The sequence below is a fragment of the Panthera onca genome, chromosome B2, assembly GCF_046562875.1.
Source record: "Panthera onca isolate mPanOnc1 chromosome B2, mPanOnc1 haplotype 2, whole genome shotgun sequence".
NCBI lineage: Eukaryota > Metazoa > Chordata > Mammalia > Carnivora > Felidae > Panthera > Panthera onca.
The window spans coordinates 110,218,965-110,239,765 of record NC_138343.1 but is presented as its reverse complement, the minus strand read 5'-3'; the positions used below and the strand labels follow the sequence as shown (position 1 = coordinate 110,239,765).

The 20,801-nt window shown below is 34.6% G+C and overlaps 1 protein-coding gene across 2 annotated transcripts in view; it reads right to left on the bottom strand.

Annotated features, from left to right (window-relative positions):
* Window positions 1-9,913: 9,913 nt before the first annotated feature.
* Window positions 9,914-20,801, bottom strand: part of CLVS2 (clavesin 2) — a 69,955-nt gene continuing 59,067 nt past the window's right edge. For both annotated transcript variants that reach the window (XM_078447268.2, XM_060616554.3), the window contains exon 6: window positions 9,914-16,066. In XM_078447268.2, coding sequence (XP_078303394.1) covers window positions 15,979-16,066 — 88 coding nt within the window. In that variant the 3' untranslated portion in view covers window positions 9,914-15,978. The remainder of the gene's footprint in view (window positions 16,067-20,801) is intronic.

Here is a 20,801-nt window from a genome sequence, read left to right as displayed (position 1 = left end):
TTTGAAGAGAAGAAATCAGGGGCACCTGGGTGGCTCAGTCAATGAAGCCACCAGCTCTTGATTTCGGCTCCAGTCATGATCTCACCATCATGGGATCAAGCCCCATGTCAGGCTCTGTGCTGAGCATGGACTCTGCTTAGGATTCTCTCTCTCTCTCTCTCTCTCTCTCTCCTCTCTCTCTCTCTCTCTCTCTCTCTCTGCCCCATGCCCCCATCTCAAAATAAATAAATAAACTTTAAAAAAAAAATAAAGAGAAGAAATCCAAGGGAAATTACTGCCAGTTGAATACTTCCTGTGTATCCATGACCTCAGAAAATCCTGACTAACATTATGAAAGAGTGCATAGAGTGCAAATAAAATCTCAGAGCTTTTTGCCTAGGCTAATACATAAATTATCTGCAAGGGAAAAATAAGTGACAAGGCAATTGTTATTCCAAGAAAACTTACTGTCCATCCCAACAGATGTGGACTGCCTCGCTTAATGTGCACCAACAATGTCTATGACATTTATTATTAAATCAGTAGGTATTTAGCTTGCTACACCCATAATATCTTTTTTTTTTAATTTGCAATATTGGAACACATTACATTGAGGTACATGTCAAAAATGTTAGTAATAAAAAACACATCACAAAGGGAACTCCCAAACCATGAGATCATGACCTGAGCCAAAAATCAGAGGCTTAACCGATTGAGCCACCCAGGAGTCCCAAATTTCAAAGTTCTTAAAATGGCAATTAATTTAAAAGACTTTTTCACTATTGATATATAAATACTCTGGCAATACCTTCCTCTACAGAACAAGTAGAAATGCTATATTTAAAAAAAACTAAATGCTGCTAAACTGTCAATAAAATAAGGGAAATCCTCAGAGGATAAATATAAGGCAGGTGTGAGAATCCAAAGAAGGATACCAAAGACTGATGATAGCCATTGACTTGGGATTTTTTACAAATACTGTTTCACCAGAAGTTTTGGTTTGAATAGTTACTGAAGGTATAGGAGATAAAGGAGGAGGCTCTTACAAGCCTGGAGCATTGGAAACACAGAACAATGAATGAATTCAGGACTGCCTAAGACTGTTAGACACTTGATGGGGGGAAAACAATATTTGATTTCCATCATTCACTACATAGAAACATCAATTCCACTGAGGTTGTCAAAGGCAGAGGTAAAATATTATGAAAAAAAAGAGAAAAAAATCATTTCCTACAAGAAAATCCATAGCTTTAACAATGTTTATTAAAAATAAGAAAGACTAATAGTTCAAAACCCAAATTAGAAATTTATATTAAAAAGACAAGATTCACAAAATTTAACATTAAGAGGCAAATTAAAAAAAGAATATAGTGAAATTAATGAAATAGGAAGCAAAGCTGTAATAGAGTTTCAACTAAGCTACATAAATTTATAAAGCTATATAAAGAAGGTCTAAGACAATACTAATAAAGACACATGTGAATAATCTGAGGAGTAGGAAAAGGAGATGAATACAAACAAGGCATATCTATGTTAAAAGGTAGAGATTATTATAAAATTTTAAAATCAATTTGAAAACCTCATTGAAAATGGTCACATTCCTAGAAAAAGAAAACAGTAACTGAAACTAACTTAACCACAAACTGGAAATTTCAATTGTCCTAAAATCATTGAGGATATAGGATTAAGAGTTTAAATATTTACATAAGGAAAATGCCAGTCCCAGATCATCTTAACTGAGTTCTGCCAGACATTCAAAGAAGAGATAACCCAATTTTACATGAACTAGCTGCAAAACTATGTTTTCTAGAGATATATACATAAGTAGTAAACTAGAAAGTAAAATTAAAAGTCAACATAATTTGAGATAGTTACCTTTAAACAGGAATCAGAGGGCATTATGTGAGACATAAAGGAGGATTTAAACTATTGGTAATGTTCTGTATCTTAGGCTGAGTGGTGGATACATGGTGCTCCTTCTGTTTTCTATATGTATACTGTACTACAAACTTTTTAAATATTAGCAATGTCAAAATGCTTTAAGACAATAAAAAATTCTTAAGCTTTTTTAATTTGATTTTCAATAAATAATACATTCACAAAGTTCAACAATAAAAAAATGTAGAAAGGTGAAAAATGAAAATTTCCTTCTCACCCTTACCTTAATCCATCCAATTTCCAACTCCCCCAACAAACAACAAATGTTATTAATCCTTTATATTTTTCTGCATTTCCTTAATATACAAGCAAATATGAATTTTTTATTTCCCACCCCACTTTTTTACATTAAGCATAATATATTCTCTACAATACTCTGTCCCTTGCTGCTTTTCTCAGCAACATATTTAGAGAGCTATTTCAGCACACACAAAAAATGTTTCCTCATTTTTTAAGATTTGTATGGTATTCTCATTTATTTAAACAGATTATATCAGATCTACATAGTATCCTTTCCATGGATATATCATATATTTTTGTTTTTTCTTCCAAATTTTTGGTTCTTGGAAACCATTATCCTATAAATATCTTTGGAAATATTTATTCTTGGAAACACATTTGAATATATCTTATGAAATATTTCTCATGTGTGCAAGTATGCCTGAAGGATAAATTCCCCAAAGAGTAGGTGGATCGAAGTACAGTCTCATTTGTAATTTTGATAGATTATGCCAAATTGTCATCCTTCTTAAAAGCAATATAAGGAGAGCTTATGTCCTCATACCTTCCTTGAAAAAGAGTAGGTTATTAAACTAGTCCATAGTTTCAATTTCTATTTCTCTCATTTTGAGTATGGCATAGCAGTTTTTCATATTTTTAAAGACACTATATTTTCTGGGAACCATCTGTTCATATCAACTGCCTATTTTTCTACTAGGGTTTTCCTTTTCTTATCAATTTCTAGAAACCTTTTAATATATTAGAAAACTTGACTCTATGTCTGTGATATAAGTTGAAAATTTTCCCCAGCTTTTCATTTGCCTTTTGTTTTGATTTTGCTTATGTTTATTCCATGCAAAAATTGTTGAATTTCATTTTTTAATTTAGTCAAATGTACCCTTTTTTAAAACTTTTTGGAATTTAAATCATAGTATAAGGCCTCTATTCTAAGATTATAAAGGCATTCTTTCATGCTTTCTACCAATACTTCTGTGGTTCCCTTTTTTTAATTTGAAATTTTTAATATATTTGAAATTTATCATAATATATGATGTGATGTATGGAGCTATGCAGTTCCTTTCCTGAAGAGAAATCATATCTAAGGTAGATCACTGTCCATTTAGAATATAATAGTATCATAAGTACATTTTTAAAAATGCATTATTTTAAGAGAGCACGACTCTGTGTATTATTTATATTTTCGGTATCCGTCTAATACAAGGTCTTCACACAGTATTTTAAAAGCCATAAAAAAGCAGTTAAAAAGTCGCATAAATTGATTGTGCCAAGTGATTCCAAAGCCACTGTCTTCCAAAGTCAGCAATAGCAATGCTAAAACAATCTCAAGTAAAATCTGATGCAGAGCCTTTTTTACTCCCTTTTAGTGAACTGAACTAAAGATTTTTTATGTTTAGATTAGCCAATTTATTAAGACCCGCATTTCTCTCCATTTTTTTTAAGATTTCAGAAAATCTAATCTGTTCAAAAGTCCATTCCACAAAATTCCTGTAGGATATCCTATGAGAACTGCCCATCATAAATCAATACAGTAGGGAAAACACCTGAATAAACTCATGGGAAGCTCCCAAACAGTACCTCAGCTCTCCTATACATCTGCATGGTTGCTTGACAGGCATCATGGTAGTAACATCCTGTCCCACCTGCCCTAACTTACCAACAAAATATAGAGAAGGTGCTCAAGAGCTAAGTGGAGCACCTGTGTTGAGATGTTCCCGATCCCATTTTCTTCTTGAAATCAAGGAACACATGCTTCTAAACACAGTAGTTGGCTTTGTTGAATGACTATTTCTTTTAGAGATAAGCCGGATAAAGTTTCATCTTCCTTTAGGACTAGGCTCATCCTGAAGCTATTGATTGCTAAGATCCTGAATGGTTGGGAATAATGGATATGTCCAATCATCTGCCTCTGATTTGAAAATCCCTGAGTCCTGCCCTCTTTGCATGAGTAGATGTTTACCAAATGTAATGCCGGTGGAGAATTCCAAGCACAGTAAACAGTATGGAGAAAATGAAACAGGTTCATTATGCAGGCAGAACAGAGTTACATAGAAAAAGGGTTAGGGGAACAAGGGAAAGTTATTAAAAGGAACAACAATATCACTGGAATGGTTGAGTCTTGGTTCTACCCTTAATTTGTCGTATGACTTCCAGAAAGACAGAGTATTTATAGGCCTCCGTTAATATGCTAATAAAATTGGCAGCTTGGATTAATCTCTAAAGGATCTTCCAGTAGTGGCATCTATTATTTTCAGAGAATGCAAGAACAGAGGTAGTTTTTGGTTGAGGTGAGGGTGCCATAGCTGAGGGATAATAATAAACTTCTTTTCCTTTTTTACTGAAGTGTTCATAATAATCTGTCAGTCTCCATTAATCAAATATATTTGTAATTGGTAAATATTCTCATAATTATTCCAATTAAAATTATGTATACTTACATATCTTTAGTTTTTTTTAAGTCTTGAATTATACATAGTTTCTTTTACTACTCTCGAGAATAGATTGCTAAAACATGTTTACAATGCCCATTAAATGACATAAGAGCAGTTGTGGCAAAATAAGATTTGAAATTCTTTTCTATAGAAAAATGTTTTCAATCACCCTTTAGTAATAAAGTTGTGTAAAAATCACTATTTTTTTCTGAGACTGGCTAAAATCCCTAGTATATATAATCAATGAGGGAAATAAATTTATAGCGACTTCATAAACAAATAAGTTCACAAAAGTAGGCAATCTGAATGGTGTCCATAACTTCCTGCTTCTAGAAACAAGATGCTTTATTATGACCATACTAAATTATGTTTTTTTCCTTCATAAATGTAATGAGTCAATTGCTGATGTTCTTAAATATCTCTTTATAAAAGTCAGTATGTGAAATAACTCAATTTTTCTGTTTATTGATTAACATAGAATCAGCCTGCCCTAACACAAGCGCTCACCTTTAGTGATTTTCTATATGAATGAAAATAGAGAAGCTAAGATGAAAGTCAATTTTTGGGGTTTTTTTTCTTATATTTCAAAAAGGGAAACTTTTATTTATTCACAGCTCCTTCTAGCTAAGTTATAATCAATATTCCTGATACCCTTATTTTGAGACTTGCACATGGTGAGTTTTTAAGGTATTTTATAATACGACCACTTTATAAAGGCAAAGATTCTCGTTTCACATACCAAGCAGGAAATAATCCTTTTAATGCTACCTACATTAGCTGGAGCTACAATGGTCAGAGTTTCCCCTAACAGTGGGACATAGAATACATCCAAACATGTCCAGGAAAATAGTGGCTTTGTGGTTCAGATTAAATGGAAAGATTAAATTGAACAGTCTATCGGAATTTGTTTATCTTTGGTTCCTCTTTGTCTTCTTTTCTGATGAAAATCAGTGTTCATTTTTCAGTTATAATGAGTTAAAGCAGTAGGAAATTGCCCGAAAAGGGGCAAAACTGGGCAAGAGCTGACACCTCTGGGTCACCCTGAGAGGCAGATTGTGAGATGTTATACCCCTGAGTGTCGACGGCCTTGAACTACTACCAGTGCAGAGCAGAAAGGAAGGAACCAAAAACCGTAATAGTCTTCCCCAAAACAGCATGGATATGAGAAGATGATACTGCATTTTTCCATGAAAAGGAAGGGGCCAGGTTATCAAAAATTAGCTCCTGATTCTGTGCTGACAGCTCAGAGCCTGGAGCCTGCTTCAGATTCTCTGTCTCCCTCTCTCTCTCTGCCCCTCCCCCATTCGTTCTCCCTCTCGCATGCGCTCTCTCTCAGAAATAAATAAACATCAAAATTTTGTTTAAAAAATTAGCTCATATTGTTGAAACAATAATTGCCCCATTTCACAGATGAGGAAATAGGGCCAGAGGTCACACAAATTAAATTAGGTGTGTTCATCACGCTTAACACACTATCTGAACACACTTTCCAGAAGGGCAGGAGCTTTGTTTCACTGCCATGTCCCTGGAACTTAGAACAGTGTCTGGGGCAGAGCAAACACTCAATAAACATCTGTTAATGTTAAAATTAAATAAACTGAAATCATTCAACCCACTCCACTGCTTCGGGGCTGGACTTTATAACTCATGCTGGTTTGTATCTCCATTCCATCATTCTAGAAATCAAGATGTGACTTTACAGTGATTTGGAGTTTATATCAAATTTTATCAAAGATATTGGATCGAGTCAACAATAAATTCAAAATAACATTAAAATATGCCCACACATGTTTAAAATCCATTTGAAAGCATTATATATTCCCATATGCTAACATCAATGCCATATCTCCATATTTTAATAACAAATTTATTCATAGCTATTTAATATGATAGGTTTTCTAAATTTACAGGAGTTTAGTTTATGATAAAAAGATTGAAAGAAATATATACACATTCACATTTCTGAATCTGAAATTTCATTTAGTGACATTTTATTTAGCAGAACTTCATTCATCTTCAGAGATCCAAAGGGACATGAAATAACCTTGACATGAAGTGAAACATTAATACTATGGTTTTAAGAATATAATAGAGGAACTGTAAAATTTCTAAATCCATTTGAAAGCAGATAGAATTAATACAATTTACCAATCAATATATTCCTAGGATTCAATCATAAAAATGACACATTAAAAAAACAACAAAATTCAGTATAAGATGATATGAACAACAGCATCTTCCATGCACTGTGTATACTTGAACTTGAACCCTTTATTTCTGATGTAATGCTAAACACATTCTTGGAAACTGGCAAAAAAGGATGTCACAGAGGCAAATACCTCCCACTGTCCAGAGAATTCACACAAGAGAATTCTGCCTTTTCCCAAGCACAGGCCATTTAGTCTCTTCTCTATAGAAGGTTTTCCACATTCCTCATTAACCCTGTCATATATTTGGGTAATCGGCAAGAAATATGATCTACACTGATTACCTATATGCTACATCATGCCTATTACAAAGCCACTGAAAGACTGGTTGTCTTCCGAAACATTTTCAAACATCTATTCTCATTTTTCACATTATAGTTCCTTCTTCAATTTCACATTCAACACCATACTTATTCTCAGTGTCTTGTTAAGAGAAGACCTGGTAGCAGATTGTAAAACTGGAGGCTTGAATTATTACAATGTAGAGAAAGGCACACAGTGCAGTGGAGTAAAGGGAATAACATAGGTTTGGCGAGAAAGAGAAGATAAACTGCAAAGGATAAAAATCAGAAACCTATCACACCAAGAACCAGTATTGAAGATATTTAGTTACTAGATTATGCCGAAGTCAGTCCAAATTGTAGGGATACAAAGTTTGGGGATAGTTAGGGGTAACAAATGTGATTATGAATTTCAGAAAATGATAGCTGCAATTGTACAGAGGAGAAGGGAGTAAACCAGTTAGAATATATGAACAATTCCTGTCATGTGGTGTCAGAACTAAAATTTCCAAATTAAAAAATATACAAAAGGTATCAAATATAAAACCCGACTGATATGACTTCTGTTAAAGTGTTGCCAGACTAAATAGTTATAATACCTATTTCTAAGATCATGAAAAGATTATTTAGAAACACCATAAAACTTCATTTATCTTGTAATTGTTTCAGAGAAGGAGTGATCATAATTTCTTTTCCTTCTTCTCTTCTCCTCTTTCTCCTTTCCAGTTAAACTAACTATCTTGGTGTTTTCTCTTAATCTAGTTTCCAATATTGGAAGAGTTATGATCTTTTAACTTGCAAATTTTAAATTGGAACTAAGATAATCAACAAAGAACAATTTACTATGGTTTTGACCTCAAAATGACTTTTCATCTGAGCTATCTTGTAGTCTTTCCAAAACTGAGTGTAAGCTATGCATATTATAGGTCAAGAATCAAATGATCTTAGAGTAACTTCCAAAGACAAAGCTCAAACAGTCATGTAAAACTGAAGTTCTGGGGTAGAGACCAGATCTGAGGGAGAGGGGAATTTAATTATTGGTTCATGTTTCCATCATCATCAGAGAGGGAAAAATTCCCCCTTTGAAGATGAATAACAAAAAGAGGTTTCTTATTAAGAAAAAAAAAAACTTTTCCTTGGGGTGCATGGATGGCTCAGTTGGTTAAGTGCCCAACTCATGATTTCAGCTCAGGTCATGATCTCATGGTTTGTGAGTTCGAGCCCTGAATTGGCATGGAACCTGCTTGAAATTCTCTCTCTGTCTCTCTCTCTCTCTCTCTCTCTCTCTCTCAAAAATAAATAAATAAATAAATAAATAAATAAATAAATAAATAAATAGAAAAAAACTCTCCTTAAAAGCATAACATAGCATGCTGAAACAAATTAAGATCTTCATGCAGTCTTTTTGGATTTGCTGCTAAGTCCAGGCACTATTCAAGGCACCAGTAATGAAAGGACAGGCAAAAACCCCTGCTTGTGTGGAGTTCATATTCTGTTAGAAAAAGATGTAAAATAAACAAAATAAATAAGCTATTTGGTGTATTAGAAGGTGATAAAAGTTATGGGGAAGCAATAGACCAGAAAAAGGAAGTATGAAGAACCATAGGGCCATATAATCTTAAATAGGGAAATTTAGAGAGTTCTAAGAAGGTGACTTTTGAGCAAAGATGAAGGAAATGAGGGAATAAGCCACATGGATTTTGGAGAGTTGGGGGAGAGGCAGAAAGAACAGAAGGGCAAAGGTTCTGAGCTGGAGGAATGCTTAGCAAAGTCTTGGCACAGCAAGGATGACAATTTGGCCAGAGTATAAAGAGTAGAAGAAATATTCTTAAGAAATCTCTAGAAAAGCCAAAGTCATGGGTGAGAGGGTATATTGCGTAGAACTTTAGAAGCAAGAAATTAAAGTATTTAACAATTACTTTTGCATTACACAGGTGACAAGATGCAACCCAACCAGAAAATCTGCTATTCTGCTCTTCTGGTGCTTACAAACTTCTTACCAACTCTCCTCATTCTCCATCATAAGGACATTGGTTTTTAGTCTTGCGGGTTTTGAGAAAGTGAAATGATCTGAGCTCACTCTCGCTAATGTGTTATAAATCCACTCTAGGCGCCAAGGGCAGAAGCAAAGAGACCAGTTTTCAGATTATTAAAATATTCCAAGTGGAAAATGTTGAAGTCTTGGGACAGGGTAGTGATGTCCTGGTTAGAGAAGTGGTAAGCATGGATATTACATTTTGAAGGAGAGCCCACAGTGTTAGTGAGCTGATTGGATGTGATTTCGAGACAGAGACAGGGAAGAGAGGATGATTGGAAAGTTTTGAGTCCTGGAACCCAGAAGGTTGAGTTGACACTTGGGGAGATGGGAAGGCCAAAGGGGAAGCAGGCTCAGAGTGAGAGAAGAGAAGTTTGTTTTTTTGTAAATGTTAAACGTGACATGTTCATTAGACATCCAAATAAAAACGTTTAGATAAATTAATTCAAAAGAAAGAATATTACTGGTCTTCTCTGTGGATCGAAGATCCAAAAAACATTTCATAATTTTCTATCATGAAAATCTTATATATTTTTGAAAAACATTTACTAAAGCATTTACAAATCAGTAGGCAAATACCCAATCCTATACAACTGACTGATTTATGTTTTTATGTGTAAAATGGCACATTTTTTCTTAAAACATAGCAAAGTGTTTATGGTTTCTGATACTTTTATGATTCCAGTTAGAAAAAAAAAGGGGCAGAAGAGAGCATACTCATTTTTATTTTTAGAGAGAAGTGATATTCAGAGACAAGGGTTTTTGATGTTGTTGCTGTGTAAAGACAGACTACACATCAGAGCCTTGACCATCATGTCCCCATGGACTCTTTTATTGGCCAAGTATTTAAGCCTTGATATCAGAAACCCTTGACATTTTGGAAACGTTTTCTGTATGTGCACTTTAATACACTTCAATGTACTTTTTAGTGCGGAAAGAATTCCATATCTCTGGTTTTTCTTGCATTCTTTGGTTGTCCTGAATTCATTCCCACTTGTGATGCTTCTTCAGTTGCTGCTAGAAACATGGCCCCTTCCTGACATGGCTTTACAAAGAGGCAGCAATAATGATCCTTAATAATCTCAAAAGCTGTGTACAGGAAAATCATCTGCATCTGAGCCAGAGAAAGTCATAAAGTCTATTACAGAGGGTTCTAGCTAAATGTCTCTTTCCCTCATTAGATAACTTTTCATCTATAGGTAAGTTAAATGAGGGAAACTCACAGAAGACACAAATGTGTATTTATTAAGCATTTTTTCCAAGTCAGGCTGAATAGTTTTATTTTATAGTTTGAAATGGAGTTATGTTTAATAGAATTTATTTAAATCAATGCTTCTTTATAATTTTGAATGTATGTCTAATCTCATAACTTTACGTCAAAAGTGAAAATATCAGCTATTTAATGGTCATCCGCATTGCTATATGCAACTTAAAAGTTAATTCACTTCTTCATTCAAACTATCCTTTGAAATCTTGTCTAAAACTTACAGAATACTAAAAATGACGTTTTGATTAAATGAAATATGTTTTCTCCTTTAAGCTCCAATCATGTAAATGTCAGAAGATCTCAGATATCCTAACCTAAATAGCTAACTAAAATTTCTCTAAAAAGAAAGTTATTGTCCATTTTTAGATGATATTTTAGAAATTTACATTTCACAGGTGCAACAGATCCAATACTACCAAATTCAACATTCACCATATGCAAAATTATTTTTTAAAGCAGAAATGTATTTATTCAAAAATTATATTATACCATTTATAATGTTGTATTGGAATAAATCACTCCCTCAAAAGGTCATAGGTATTTAAACCAAATAGTAAACAGTGTGCTTGTATTCTTATGTAGGACTTTTATAAATTACCTCTTAGACATCTTGTTTTGTTTTCTTTCTGGACAGTTTGGGAAAAAAAAGTATGTGGTTTTGAAATTTTATTTATCTTCTAAATAAGTCTGAAAGCTGAAAACTAGATTAGAAATAAGACAATGCTTGAAACTCTATTATATGTAAACCATTTATAGTTCATTGCAATTTTTCAAAATAGTTGGGGATTGATGAACTCTTGAAAGTTCTATTAACATTTATTTCAATTTTCACTGAGGTCTCTCTCATTCACCACAAAAATAATTTTGACAGAATAAATGAATTGATATCATTAAAGATACAAATATTTGCATTGAAACTTGAAACTAAGCCAAATACTGACCAACACCTTCTGAATTGTAACATGTCCACTATCTACTAGAAAAGTGCATTCATTGTATTTAAATCTATGCATATTTGGTTTTTTTCTTAATTTAAAAAGTATCATTTGCACCCTCCACCTTTGAAAAACAGTAAAATTTGGCTGTTTCAATCCACAGAATTGCTACTTTATATTTTTTCCCACAATGCAAAGGAATAAATTCCCACACTTATCACAGAATAGACTCCATAATAGTATCTCCATGTGTGGGGTTAACCTATGGATGTTTACAAAATAAAAACTTGAACTTGTGAAAACTTACATTCTTTAAGCCACTAAGATCAAGATACAATAACGTTTCAAAGTCAAGTCTCCTTTTGTAGTCTTACTTATTTGCCCCCTTTCAACTAGCAAATAGTGTTAAATAATTCCAATTGCACGTTGAAATCAGTTTTCTTTCAACTAAAATGAACACAAAAAAACAAATCCTTTTTACTACTGAAGATAATTACACATCCTGGATATTTAGCCAATCTTGTACTTTTGTGCCAATACATTTTATGTAACTTGCTGATTCTTAAATGATCTAATGGTATCATAAATTTAAAATGCACCACTATTTTTTAGGCTATATATCTATATAGCATACTTAAAAAGGAATATATGCCTATGAGCTTATTGATGTAAAAATGTAAATACTATATCTGAAAGTTCAAATATCATGCCAGACCTTTGCTCCTTTTATTTTGTGTGTTGAAAATCACTCTAAAATGTCCTGATGGCTGATGGCAGCTTTTCAAGTAATCATTAATAAATACACACAAAATAAGAATCAAAAAAGTTATTAACTAACCAGATCAGTTAGACATTTAGATACAACCACAGAATACATAGCTTCTCAGCAGGTTGTCTTCATATAATTTCTCTAAGGGGTCACAGACACATCCATAAACCTTTAGGTTGTTTGTAGAAGGAAAGGAAATCTGTTTCTGAAGATACACTCTGCCATGGCTCTAAGGGTTTCTTTTTGTGAGTGATAAACATGTTCCCCGAGGTCTAAAACAATGCTCCATTTTCTTGATGCATTAGAGGGACCTCTGCTCCCTCGGGAATAGTACAGAAACTTCAAATGTTTACTTTAACAATGTGACCTAGTTAACAATATTAGAGAGAACCTAGCTGCTTGGCTTTCCTGCTTATGAATGTATGAATTTCAGTATGGTAAAATAAACAAGCATTTTTCTGTGAAAAGACTCAAGCAATGTCTGCCTACACTAAGCAAACTATTACCAAAATAAAAGAAATCATGCATGCCCACTTCAAAAACTTCCTTGAACAAATACTTGTATATTGTTTTAGCATAATGCCAGACTTGTCAATAACGTGTTCAAGTTACGGTATTGAACTTACACAATAAAGACTTATACTCTATGGGAATGTTCAAAGCAAGTCCTCGATATCTTTCTTCAAATGACATTTATATTTCACCCTTATGACATAGATGCATGTATTTACTTTTCCAAAGAGAATATAAATAGAATCCATATTCTAGTATCACTGCTTTATCTCATTTTTAAAGAGGCACTTCTTCATATTTCTTAGAGTGTATTTTCACGATAATCTCTTCCTTTAAAAATATCAGGCAAAAATGTGTATAAATATCACTGACAATAAAAGGAAAGTTATTTATTTTTAAACTAGCTTTGGAAGCAGCCGCCCCTGAAACAATGGGAGGAAGAAAGGATATAAGAACTAGCTGGCAGAACAGGCAGGGTGAGAGAAGTATGAACAACTGGCCTATTCCAAATGAAATGTGGTAATTCTTTGAGGTCTACTATTTTCAATAACGACGGCTACAAAAGTAAAGCATAGATCTCAAAATAGGCAAATCCATGAGGGCAAACAGCTGTGTGTGTGTGTGTGTGTGTGTGTGTGTGTGTGTGTGTGCGTTGTGTGTATGTATGTGGGTGTGTGTGAGACAGAGAGAGAGAGCGAGACAGAGAGAGAGAGAGAGGACTATCACAATTAAATTGAAAGAATATGGGGGTGCTTATTTACGAAGTTATGTGACAATAGATATAACACAGAATATCGCATCAGGGAAAAGCATCCCTAAACGGTGCAAGTTAGCTGGTGCTGAAGGGAAAATTTATAGAGTTGACCAAATATCCCTTGACCAAGCAGCTCCAAAAACATTCCTGGAAAACGAGTCTACTCACAGATTGAACTAGATAAAGCAATTTCAAAAGGCATCATTGTTGTAATTTTTTCATTCATTTAAAAATATTTTACACAATGCAGCCAACTCTGAATTGCTCATTTGAAGAAGAACAGACACACAGCAATGGGAAATGAAGTTTCCAGATGTTGGGCAAGGGAGATAGTGGGAATCATACTTAGATAGGTATGTATACACATAAAATATGCCTTTCTGGTTATTTTTATATATGACACTAGCCTTATGAGAGGGGAAAGAAGCTGGCTATACTGGTTGACATCTGAAGCCGGTAGAATCCTAAAAAATGCCAATAAATAGTGTATTTCAAGAGAAACACATGAGACTGAAAAGTTGACAATCCTTCTGTACTTTGTTTTTCTTTTATCCTAATGCATCCTATTGCCTAACACTTGCTTCTGTAGTATATGAAGTCCAAGACTATAAAATGTACATCAGGTAGGCAAAAACGTAAGAATCTCATGGGTAGGGTTCTAACAAAGATAAGAGTTGCTGTGGCTTTTTATCCCCAGGTCATTCTAATCTCTATCATATTTATGGGCAGGGCAGAGTACCTGACAGTTGTTATTCTTCTGCACTTCCTTGAGGTTGGCATTTCTAAGATGTATTTCAATCATATTATTTATGTATAGATTATGTATTTTTACAAATGTTAGATAGGCCATCAGTGAGACTGCAGATTGGTGTCCTGATCTTGATTTTAAGCCTTTTGGCTATAGAATTGTCACTGGAATTTTTGAAGCTTTTGGCCAAAAATATATAAAAGCTGCTACATGCCTTTATTTCTGTTGGTTTCCAAGAGCTCCTTGAGATATGTTTCTTTCAAAAGAATATTTTAGTGGTAAATTTTCGATCTCAAAAATTGTCACTCTGAAGAGGTGGTAAAAATCTTGCTTTTTCACACTGGGATTTGAAATTTAAAGTAAGATTTTAAAAATGTGCTATAATTGTACAATTTCTATGAAATAAAAACTAAATAACATAAGGATTCCACATCTAGATTTGAATTATAATATGCTATCTCAGATGCCCTCAGAAGCTTTCATTATGTCTTATGGATGCAATATGTTCCTTCAGTCTTTTCTGAAAAGAAAATCTGTACTTACAGAGTCATTAAGATAATTACTTGGATTTTTGAGAAAAATTGTATTACTCTTGGTCACCTAAAACCTATGTTACATTGAGACCTGTTGTTTTTTAAAGGAAAATTTTTTTTCACTAAAATGGCACAGATTCAAGATTGCATTACAAATTAAACTGGAATTCCCTTAAACAGGTTCACTGAAAGTCTATTTCACTAAACATCATTTTCATTAACTTTAGCAGAAGTAGTTTTCCAGTTAGTATCTCACATAATCATTTATAACATCTCTAAGACCATTGAATATTTATGATTTATTTTATAAGCCTGTCACATCAAGAATTTATTAGAGCTCAATAAAAATATATATGTGCATGTGAATATATATGTTTATGTTTCCAACCAGTGCACAAGAATTAGAAATTAGCCCCTTATCCGTACATGGCAACTTTTATGCCCAAAATTAGCTGTCAAAACACTATTCACATATGAGTTCTCTTTCTCTTGGTCAAAGAGTTTTGTGGGGGGAAATGTTCTTAAAGTACATTAGACAGGGATACAATGGGGTCTTAAATACTACATTTGATCTTAGCCAAAAGGCCGAGAAACGGTACAATGGGGTCTTAAATAAAAGACACATTGTGAAGACAGCAGTTTAAAAAAAATCCACTCTTTCAGAATTCGACATCTTAATATGGGGAACATATCTTTTCACAAGACTCCAGGAATTAAACAACATGGAAGAGTTCAAGTGTTTAGTTTACCAGCTCCTCTGCCATTCCTTGTCTCCAAAATTCAAGGCCAGTGATAGTCACTAAGACACATTTTGTGTGAAATGAAAATCACTAGACAGGAAATACACTTATCATACTAATTTCCTAGAATCATCTAGTTACCTGTGTCCATTAAAAGTACATTGGAATATGACAATTTCAGAGAAAAACAATGAAACAATCACTATGATAGCTGAAATATGGCTTCATAGGAAACAGGGCTACATTTAATTAGCTTCCATTGCGTATGTGTCTTTTCTGGTTTTTGTTATAATTCATATCACTGGTATGGTCTCATGAGCCAATCTTTTCCAATTTAAGTTACTACCAAAGTTTACAAACTTGACATGAAGATTACATTATATTTACAAAGAACTTGGCACTTACAGAATAAATTATTGACTTTTTTCTTTAACTCCAGACCAGGGCACCCATGGTTCAGGCAAATGGGAAAGCCCAATGCCTTATTATATATTATGCTACATTAACATGAATAAATAAGTTTCCAGCTGGTCATTCTTCCACAGTGCTGTCCCTGTTGCTGAAAACAAGTACCTTCCATTTCTAATCCATGGAGAGTGTAGAGAATTTATCAGTCCAGAGAGAGCAAAGGTTGCATGTTTTCTTCTTCATTTTTATCCATGCGTTTTAGTACTGTAGGATCCACTACTGACTGGGATCTGGAAATGATAAGGCCAATGTCAGAGAGTTATTACCAAATAATCATGTTCCCTTCTCTGTCTTTTCTCCATTATTACTGCTCTCATGGATGCGGATTATCTTCCCTACATCAAAGGCTTTATGAACTGAGAATGCTGCACGTTTACAGAAAGACATGCTTACCATGGGTTTTGCATCAGAGGGAGAAAAAAATCCCCTCTGAGCTCTAAATAAAATAATGAGCAGCAAAGAATTCTAAATGTACCATAATAGGCTTAAGTTCTACTCTTCCCAATCGATCAAGAGTCTTTTCTTTGAGAGTGAGAATTTATAGCGTAGGACAGATGGATGATAATAGCACATCCCCAAGTGGAAAATTATTACAGTGAAACTATTGTTATGAGAAATGATGTAGAAGTGATAGGAGCCTTGGTTCCTGTTTTAAAGAGCTCTTGGAAACAAATTCAACACGAATGTGCATTTTAACCACCTTTCTAAATGTTTATTTATTTATTTATTTTGAAAGAGAGAGTGAGAGCAGTGGAGGGACAGAGAGAGAGTCCCAAGACAGACTTTGTGCTGTCAGCGTGGAGCCCCATGCAGCACTAGACCTCACCAATCGTAAGATCAGAACCTGAGTGGAAATAGAGTCCATTGCTCAAACATTCAAGCCACCCAAGCATCCCTAACCATCATTTTCTATTTTGGATGACCACAATAGGAAAAGAAAAGGAATCAAAATTTCAATGTGAGCTTTTGTTAAATTTCCCACTGGAGCATCTGAATAAAATCAGTCTTACTCTGGAAAGTTTCATGAAACGATTTAAGGCTTTAAAAGAGTAAAAATCCCTCTTGTTGAGGCAGCAGCACTTTGTGATTACAAGAGCAATCATTTGAACTCCTTATACATGCCTTTGACAGTAGGTAGGGATTATATCTCAATTCATCATTAGGAAACAACTTGAAACTGGGCAGGGGGAAAGTCAATGAAACATACTACTGTTATGGCAGGAAACTGCATTCTTAATAGCTATGGCATTAAAGAAGCAGCTGCCCTTTTAAAATTCTCCTCAGTAATGAATTTTCCCCCCCCGCTGCTGCATTCCAGCCAATTGGCTATTGCTGTGGCAATATGCCTCTTAGCAGACCTCATTAACTCTCAAAAAAAAAAAGACTGTAAGCTAAAATACAACTGCACATGCTAATGAAAAAGAACAGCAATGGAACTAATTATCAAAGCAAAAATAATTATAGGATTAACTGATTAATTGACTCTTTTATTTAAATAAACCTAAATTCATCTCTAAAGAGGGAGTGCAAAGAAAGGGGAGGACATTAAAATAGGAATGTTTTATTTCCTAAGTCATTTTCACTATTTTATCTCAGTAATAGGTTATACATGTGTATATCAGAAAGGAGACCAACTAAAGTTGAATGAGCAGATGGGTGAGAGAGAGACAGTGGAGGGAAAAGAGGGAGAGGGACAGGGAAGAGAAGGGGAAATAAAGGAGGAGGAAGGAGAGAAGAAGGAGGAAGAAAAGAAGGAATAAGGGATTGTGTATCATTTTTAAAGGCAATAATAATTTATCTTCAGAAAAATAATTTTTAATGCTTATTATTTTGGAGAGAAAGAGAGACAGAGCATGAGCTGGGAGGGGCGGAGAGAGAGAGGGAGACACAGAATCCAAGCCAGGTTCCAGGCTCTGACCTGTCAGCACACAGTCCGATGCAGGGCTCGAACTCAGGAACCAAGAGATCATGACCTGAGCCAAAGTCAGACCTTTAACCGACTGAGCAACCCAAGCGCCCCATATCTTAGGAAAAATAATTTATTTGATGAATAAAATAACATTTTAACACAGTGGAAAATGGCACAAAACACTTAGGAATTAGACCTTTAACACTGTTTTACTTGGACTCAACTAAAAACAAACAAAAAAATGGTCTCCTAAGAAAAATCCATGTTAAAACAAAAAAATTTCATTTGATGCCCTGCACTAAAGTATTAACGTGACTACTAGTAAATTCCATAAGCAGGGACATGATCAGTTTCTCTCCTTACAGTAAACACAATGTGTATCACAGTCTGTTACACAACAGGATCTTAATATCTTGAATTTTACCCAATAAATAGTTTCCATAACTGAAAGAAGTTTGGTATTAAGCATTTAAAAGCAAGAGTAATAAAGATAAAGCCATTTATCCTATAAAAAAAGAAATTCTTAACAGAAAATCCATTTTAAAATTCTCACAAAGTTAGATTTATTCTATAAATGTTGAAGCATAACCTAATAATATTGAATAAGTACATGCCAAAGCTCTTCAGGCAGCACAAAGTGCACAATTTAAGCATTTGCCAAAAGGTTCTATGAAAACATATATCATACACACACATGTGCACACACACACATACAGTCTTTTAAATCCTTAAGTTCCTTGACTATTTTTAAAGAGTGATTAGAGAATATGGTTATTTTAATATTTTAAATTACAGTGCACTATTCAACCTGGGATTAAATTCTTAGTTTGCTTTTATCATGAACTACCAGTATCAGAATTGTTGGATGATGAACGCTGGCTCCATATGTAGAACAATTCCTCAACAAAACAAGCCAGGCAGAAACGATTTCTGATTAAGATTTTTTGGTATTTAATTGTCCCAAGTGTACCATTATTTTAGTCCAGATTTTTTTTTGCTGTGTTATACAAAAACAGCAGGGCATTTTTTTTTTCAGTTCATTTATTTTTGACGGAGAGAAAGAGCATGAACAGGGGTGGGGCAGAGAAAGAGGGAGACACAGGATCTGAAGTGGGCTCTGCACTGAGAGCAGAGAGCCAGATGTGGGGCTGGAACTCACAAACCGTGAGATCATGACCTGAGCTGAAGTTGGATGCTTAACCAACTGAGCCACTCAGGTACCTCACAACAGGGCTATTTGTGCAGGATCATAATTGTGCGGGATCATAAGTGAATGTGTCTGTTTCAGCTACAATAGAAGGAGTTGTTTATCATTAACTCATAGTATATGGGAACCTTCTCCACATAGCCTCTACTATCTTTGCAATGAATAACCTCTATTTTTTTTTTGCATGAAACCCAATAACTTAAATTTAATCACTCAGTTGTCATTTATTCATTTATTATGCACCCACAATGTTGCGTTATACCTTTGTGTTTAAGAGGACAGATTTTGGACAGAAGTGGATTCCAATTCCAGGTCTGCTATTTGCTAGCTCTGTGACCATGAGAAGGCTATTTAAACTTCCTAGATTTTGTTCTCTTAACTGTAAGAGGGAGAATACAACACCTACATCATACAGATGTACTAAGGATCAAACTCAATAATGCATGCATAAAGTCCAGCACAAACTTTGGCAGGTCACAAATGGTAGCAGTTAAGGAAACGACTGATGGAATTGGATTGTTGGTTTTCCAATATTAGCAGTGCTACTTTGTGTCTATGTGGCATGTGGGAGTTACTTATCTTCTCTTTATCTGGATCTCCTCACCAATGAGAGAGGAATAGTTCTAACCTATTAGTTATTTATAGAAGCAAACAAGTCAACGTATACAAAGCATTAGATGGAGTTTGACATGTAGTAACAACAGATGTGGAATATTATTCAATAAAATCAGAGCTCATATTACCATGGCAATATTAATATTGCTACTCACTCAACTGTTACGTGCCTACCCTGGGCACTATCCTAGGTACTAGAGATATAAGGCAAAAGACATTCCTCCACTTTGAAACACCCACAATCTTTTGAACTTTGTATCTTTTCATGGACTATGGTATTCCTCCACAAATTGACACAGAGGCAGAAAGTCTTCTTCCTACACCTCTAGCTAAATGCCCCCAAAGAAGGAAATATCTACAAGTCTTTGGCAAAGGAATGATTTTTTTCCCTCTCAATCTAATGATAATATAAAACTGGGGGGGGGGGGGAATGGAGAAGAGGAGACAATTTTCTCCCATTCTTAACAGGGAACTGCCATTCCCTGACTTAGAGAAGATGAGACTCAAGTGAAATAACTTTCTTAGGCTCATTCTTCACAAGTTTTCAGATAGCACCCTAAGAACTTCACATAATACAAAACCTACCCCAAACAAAGGATGTCTGAAATTCTAATCAATCCATGTCAGAAGCAAGAAACTCAGGGTTGGGAGGTCAATGTGCTGTGAGCCAAGTCGTCAGAGGACAGAACGGCCTAATTGGAGAAGAAAATCAAGATCCAAAAAGACTTCAAAAGGTGGACAGACTGAGCCAAATCTAACAAGATGGTGTTAATCAATTAAAATTGTCTGCTTGGAGGAAAAAGCTAAACACAGAAAGAGAGAATTATGAGGATATGGATCTGTAAGTAAAGAGCCTTCTAGTGTTAGGGAGCTCAATATGAGTCAGCAATGTGCTTTCGCTGCCTGAACCACAGCAATAGAGTCAAAAACAGAAATCAAAGGAAGCCACTGAGGGCAAAGCTAGGGTTCTGGAACCTAAATGCAAGTAGTGATAGCATCAGATGTCACCTATTCAATTCTGGACATGGCACCTAAAAGGGGCCACTGACAGCAGAGCACTCCTTCATTCACTCCACTGGTACCCAGTGAATACCCTCTCTTTGTGCCAGGCCCTACTTCAGGCACTGGCAATTCAGAGAACAGGACAGACAAAGCCACTGAAGTCTTCATGAAGCTTAAATTTGGGGAGAGGAAATAGAATTAAATAAAATCAGTGATTTGACAGACAAAAAAA